Below are 6,523 nucleotides of genomic sequence, written 5' to 3'. Positions count from 1 at the left end.
ACATCGTCTTTAAAAATTAATTTTTCCTCAATTAAATTTTAATTATACATTTTTTTTAATAAATTAATTTTGCACGTGGAAACAAACATATTTTTATATTATTAATTACATGTTCCACTTGATTAAAAAGGACAATTGAATTCAAATTTGATACCGTAATTGAAAATGTGTCTAGGTTCATCCCCCCAACATTTTACCGACGCAAATCCTGAAGTATAAAAATAAAATCCATCAGACAATCCATTCAAACTCTGAAGAGTATCTATTACTATTCAATTCCTAGTACAATTTTGAAGTTTTTAACTTACCAAAATACCCCTACTGCAACTTTCTCTTGCAATATTTCCCAACATTTTCCTTTCTCCCTCCCTCCAAATGGCTGCCATGGCTTCTTTTTACCTAAAAAACCCAGGCCCTTTATCCCACTCTTTCACCAAACCAACGAAAACCCATTTCGCGCCACCTCTTAAACTCCGCCTCCGTCACGGTCCCGCCTCGAAAACCAGATATCCGACCCGGATATCCGCCTCCTTGATCAACCCGGATGGAGGAAAACTAATCGAACTCTTCGTTGAAAAATCAGAAAAGGACTCCAAGACAGAAAAGGCCTTAGAGCTACCCAAGATCAAGCTCTCGAAAATCGATCTTCAATGGGTTCATGTGCTCAGCGAAGGCTGGGCCAGTCCATTGAAGGGGTTTATGAGGGAGTCGGAGTTCCTCCAAACGCTTCATTTCAACTCGCTCCGGCTAGATAATGGGTCGGTTGTGAACATGTCGGTGCCGATTGTGCTCGCCATCGACGATGCTCAGAAGGGTCGGGTCGGATCTTCTACCAGCGTGGCGCTCGTGGACGATGAAGATAAAGTGGTGGCCATCTTGAGCGAGTAAGGGCATTTTCGTCATTTTACACCTCACTTCACATAATTCTTTATGTTACCAGTTTTGAATTGCATTATTGGAATCTCGTAGGTGTTCAATTTTGATGCTAATTGTTTTTGAAGGTGAATCATGTGATAAATTATTTTCTAATTCGAGATTTTTATGTGAAATGACTGGGGCATATATATTTATTTGAGGGCATTTTGGTCTTTTAGCTTTCCTTCCTGTACATGCATGGAGCTCCGTTTGTTCCCATCCTCTTTCAATTTTTTTTCCTTCCTCTGTTTTCAATCACAATCTTTTATGAAATAATATTATACGTAAATCTAAAAATTTTTGTTCTTTTTCAACCACAAATTCTTTAAAAATACACTATTTCAAATATTAAAATTTGATATAAAGGGCCAAAAGGGGCGGAATTGGTATGAATTTCAACGTTGCTTGGCCCCATTTTGTTTTCTTAAATTCATTTTCATTCAAACATTTCATATATATTTTTTTTCGCAATTTTTATCAATTTTTCCATCAAACATTTCATAAATTTTTATCAAAACTTAATAAAAATTCTGTTTTTTAGCTAAAAACAAATCAGACCAAAGGCTGGTCCAGACATACGTTGGTTCGGATTTTCGGTGATGCTTTACTTGAAGCTATCCCGACCCAAAGTTGGGGCTGATACCCGCAACCAAACCAATCACGCTTGGGTCGGTTCGGTTGGTTAAGTCGATTTGGCGCGATACCAGCCAAAATGGGTCGGATCAGTTGGTTTATGGGGCTAAGTTTCACCCTCAATGCTGATCAGAGAGTTGTAGAGGATTGCACTAGTTTGTAGTTTAAAATGGGATTTAAGAAGTAAAACAATTGATAATTGATTGTTCGATGTTATTCATCAAAATTTTGTTTTTTGTCACCAAGTTTAGGACCTAATAATAATATAATGGAGGAGGAAAATGTTTTTACATTATGTTAGTTTTACACTTGCCGTACACATTGATGGCATAAAATATGTGCAAGGCCGGCCTGAGATTTTGGGGGCCATAGACCAATTTCAAATATGAGATCTTATATATATATATATATATCTGTGTGTGTAAAAATACATTTAAAATAAAAAACAAATAATTTTTTTTGGGGCCTCACCAAAGTGGGGCTTAGGCGATCGCCTATCTCGCCTATAGTTAGAGCCAGCACTGAATATGTGACTTGTCAAGAAATTTGAATTCGTTATATTGAATTTAAATGCAGCATTGAGATATACAAGCACAACAAAGAAGAAAGAATAGCAAGAACTTGGGGAACCACTGCCCCTGGTCTACCTTATGTCGAGGAAGCTATTAGCCGTGCTGGAAACTGGTTGATTGGTGGCGATTTGGAGGTTTTAGAACCGATCAAGTACAATGACGGTCTTGATCATTTCCGTCTTTCCCCAGCACAACTACGTAACGAGTTTGAGAAACGGAATGCGGATGCAGTGTTTGCTTTCCAGCTCAGAAATCCGGTGCACAATGGACATGCTTTGTTGATGACTGACACACGCAGACGGCTTCTTGAGATGGGATACAAGAATCCCGTCCTTTTGCTTCATCCGTTGGGAGGCTACACAAAGGCAGATGATGTTCCACTTATTTGGCGAATGAGGCAACATGAGAAGGTTCGTGAACTCTCCAAGTCTGTTATATTTGCCTCACCTATTACAATCTTTAGTAAAACTCATTTTTCCCCGAACTCTACTTTTTAACCACACATTTATTCTTTAGAAAATTCACTTTTCACAAAATCTATTCTCAAATAGGGACAAAGTGTTTGGTACGAAAGATGGATAGTACCAGATAATACCAAAGAAAGAAAAATAGATAAAATCATGTTCATTATATTATCTAGTACTATATTGTGTACAAAATGTGAACTAAAAGTTCATAATATCTCACATGACGATTGTTGCCCATATTTATTGGTGTTACAGGTGCTTGAAGATGGTGTTCTTGATCCAGAGACAACAGTAGTTTCTATTTTCCCATCTCCGATGCACTATGCTGGACCTACTGAGGTACAATGGCATGCGAAGGCTCGGATAAATGCAGGTGCAAACTTCTACATCGTCGGTCGGGATCCAGCTGGCATGAGCCATCCACTTGAGAAAAGAGATTTGTATGATGCCGATCATGGCAAGAAGGTCCTCAGCATGGCTCCTGGACTGGAACGGCTCAACATTCTGCCATTCAAGGTAGATAAACATACACATGGCCTTACCACAGTCATGACGTTCTTGTTATGGTTTTGATTCTGCTGAACATTTAAATATTTCCCATCTCTGGAAATATGAAGTATTTTTGAATCTAATTAGCTGTTATGGACGAATGGTAGGTTGCTGCATATGACTTAACTCAGAGTAAAATGGCATTCTTCGATCCATCAAGGCCTCAGGATTTTCTGTTCATATCTGGCACCAAGGTATCTCTTTCTAATGGCTGTTTTCGATACTTTTTCCTCTCTGCAATCTGCCACCTGCCACACAAAAAATCTCGCACACAAACAATAAATTAAGAAAACCGAACAAGTAAAATTCTTTCTAAACGAGGACATAATTCAAATTTGAAGCGAAATAATTTGTAAAAGTTGCTCTTAATGCTGATCCTAGAAATGTTACGAAGTGATTGTATTCTAAGCTATTTGTTAAAACATCAATATAATGTTCTGGTTAAATGTTGTGTCTAATTGCTCGTGTTTTTCCAGATGCGAACGCTTGCAAAGAACAAGGAGAACCCTCCTGACGGATTTATGTGCCCGGGTGGTTGGAAAGTCTTGGTGGAATATTACGATAGTTTGAATCTGGTTGAGAATGCAAAGATGCCTGAACCTGTACCAGCTTGAAACTCAACATTGTGTGATTAGGCTCTGTAGAATCCTAAAACCTTTTTGTCTATAACATTTGATTGCATAGAGTTTGGTTAGATTTTCTTGGGTGCAACACTTCAACATTCCGGCTTAACCTGTTTATACATGTATTGTGCGAGTGACATGGCACTTGGAAGAGATGTTTTAAGATGTGCGCAGATTGTTATACTATTGCCTTTCTTTTTGTGCTTTATTGCAGAAGATTAAAATGCATTGCTGTTGAAAGTCTAAAATTACAGCATCACTTTTAAAGCACGATATTAAAACAAAACAAGAAAATTCAGAGGCTTAGCAGGTCTAGATGAGATGAGATGGTAAATTGTAAGAAAAGAGAAACCCTGATAGCCAGAGTACCAGCAAATATAATTGTAGTAACACAGCAGATAGGTATACTAATGACAAATATCTTAAGACATATCCATTGAGCATTTACCATACGTTATTACATGATACGACAAGTGCGGGGGTCGTGAACAAGTAACAAAATGATGATGAGTGTCATGTTCCAAGAGGATTGTTCTGTTTGTGCTTAAGTAATTCAATTCTAGTTTTATTAAATTGTGCATTAACACAAACAAAATGGTTTGATATTTTTGATTAACTACTTAAATAGAAGGCATTTAGAACAATGCACTACCACTCATATTAATTTTCAAGAGAAAAGCGTAGAGGGTTACCTAAGGTTTGGAGTTGATAGTTGCTTCACCTCTCTTTCCATTTACGATGGTGCTATTGACAAGAACCTTGAAAAAAAGTGGCAAGGTTTTCTCTCCCGTGTCCAGTCAGGCATGAGAATCAATAGAAGAAGACTAGTTAAGGAGTATGAGAATAATAAATTATCTGGGTGAAAAAGCTAAGAATGATCTAATATTCAAGTCAGGATGATCTACCTTTTTTATATCAGCAGTGGTTAGGAGCTGGCGCGGTCTGATTATGAAGGAAAGGGAATCGAATGGAATACTAATGAGAATCTTAGAATGGAACCATTGATTCCATATCCAACCATAGAACCGAACTGGAACCGAACCAATCGGTTCCTATTCGGTCCAATTCTTTATGTTGAAAAATTATAGAAATAAAGTATGAAACTACTTATCAATTGTAAAAAGACAAAAATAAAGTATAAAATCACTTGTTATTCTTTTAATCTAACAAAACAAAATAATAATAATAATAATAATAATAATAATAATAATAATAATAATAATAATAATAATAATAATAAATCAATTGAACAACACTACAAACAAAAATTCAATTCATAGCTCAAGATCAACTCATAATGGCGAAAAAAATTATTAAAGATAGCATAAACGGTAAAATCTCGTCTGAAAAATAGTTTTTAAGAAAATTCTTATAACAATAACCTGATTATCTTTAGTAATCCTCAAGGATCTTGATTCTTGATGGCCGGTCACTTTGAAACAACGAAAAACGTGAATTCTTATGAAATATTCATCTAACAGTATATTTTTCTTATTGGATTGCATTAAAACTATGAAGTTGTAAAATATTTATAAAATTATTTAGACTCGAATTTCGATTACCCATTAGGGGAAACATTTGATAATTTTGAGGGAGTGTTCAAAGATCTAGTGTATTTTCGTGTAAGCAACAAGAGATATTCGGGAGAGTCGAATTCACTACTGGTTCTCAAGACAGTATAGAGAATCGGACCAGAAGTGATCGGTTCTCGATGCATTGTCCCAAAATCAACCCATTTAGTAGAGGAACCGAAATCACACTGACTGATTCTATTTGATTTGGTCCGATTCCATCAGTTTTGGGAAAAAAATACCTACCCATAGCAGTGGTCTATAGCCCGTCTTCTCATATGTGGAGATTAGGCTATAGTATGTTTTCCATTTCTCCTAAATTTTCGAAGTTATTATGGAACGTTGAGCTAAATGCCTCAAATGTTGGAAATAACTGCCCCATGAGGCTGCGCATGCCAAGACTAAATCAAGAGTTTGGTAATTGAGCTTTGATATAAATTGTTACGAAAAGAAACGAATAACAATAATAACGCACAACCACAATTCCTTGACTAATATAAAGATAATCAATAATTGGACAAAATGCTTCGAGAGTTATAAAATTAAAGGAATAAGAGATAAATATGATAGAAGAAATGGAGAAAGTCAAAATTCAAGTCTGTATTTTATTGATAATATCCGGTATTTATAGGGTTTAAAATGAGAATTACAATCAGAGTAGAACATATTAAATAAAACTTATTTATGTAGCATGATAAGATTAGATAATCATCAATTATTATATCATACTTTTACAACACTGCCTATTTGACGATTAGTTTTACAATAACTCCCTCGTTAAAATTATCAAGTAAGTTTTAGCCTTAGTTGTCCAATTTGATTGGGAGTTGGTGCACCTAGATGTTAAGATGACTTTTATTTTATTTTATTTTATTTATTTATTTATTTTATTTCATTTCATGGGGAGTTGAATGAGATGATTATATGTTCCTACCTCAAGGATTTTAGGTGAAAAGGAAGTTTGAACTTGTACTTGCTTAGAAAGTCATTATATGGTCTTAGGCAATGATATCAAAAAATTAATACTTATGTGCTTAAAATTAGTTTTAAAAGGTGTGATTTTGATGCATGTTCGCATTATAATAACTTTAAAAAATAGGTTGTGAAATTTATTTATTGTTCTATGTGAATGACATGTTGCTTGTCAATCTTAGTAAATCTGAAATTAAAAAGATGAAAAATCTTTTAAAATT

The 6,523-nt window shown here is 35.2% G+C and overlaps 1 protein-coding gene across 1 annotated transcript; it reads left to right on the top strand.

Moving 5' to 3' along the window:
- The first annotated feature begins 237 nt into the window (after positions 1 to 237).
- On the top strand, positions 238 to 3,967 carry LOC111369600 (ATP sulfurylase 1, chloroplastic-like). Its single transcript, XM_022991183.1, has 5 exons — positions 238 to 884; positions 2,125 to 2,530; positions 2,843 to 3,103; positions 3,244 to 3,330; positions 3,613 to 3,967. Exons 1-5 carry the CDS (start codon positions 376 to 378, stop codon positions 3,748 to 3,750), a joined length of 1,401 nt encoding a protein of 466 aa, XP_022846951.1. The 5' UTR covers positions 238 to 375; the 3' UTR covers positions 3,751 to 3,967.
- Positions 3,968 to 6,523: the final 2,556 nt, after the last annotated feature.

This window comes from Olea europaea, chromosome 20 (genome assembly GCF_002742605.1).
Source record: "Olea europaea var. sylvestris chromosome 20, O_europaea_v1, whole genome shotgun sequence".
Taxonomy (NCBI): domain Eukaryota; kingdom Viridiplantae; phylum Streptophyta; class Magnoliopsida; order Lamiales; family Oleaceae; genus Olea; species Olea europaea.
This window is presented reverse-complemented; position numbering and strand designations above follow the sequence as displayed.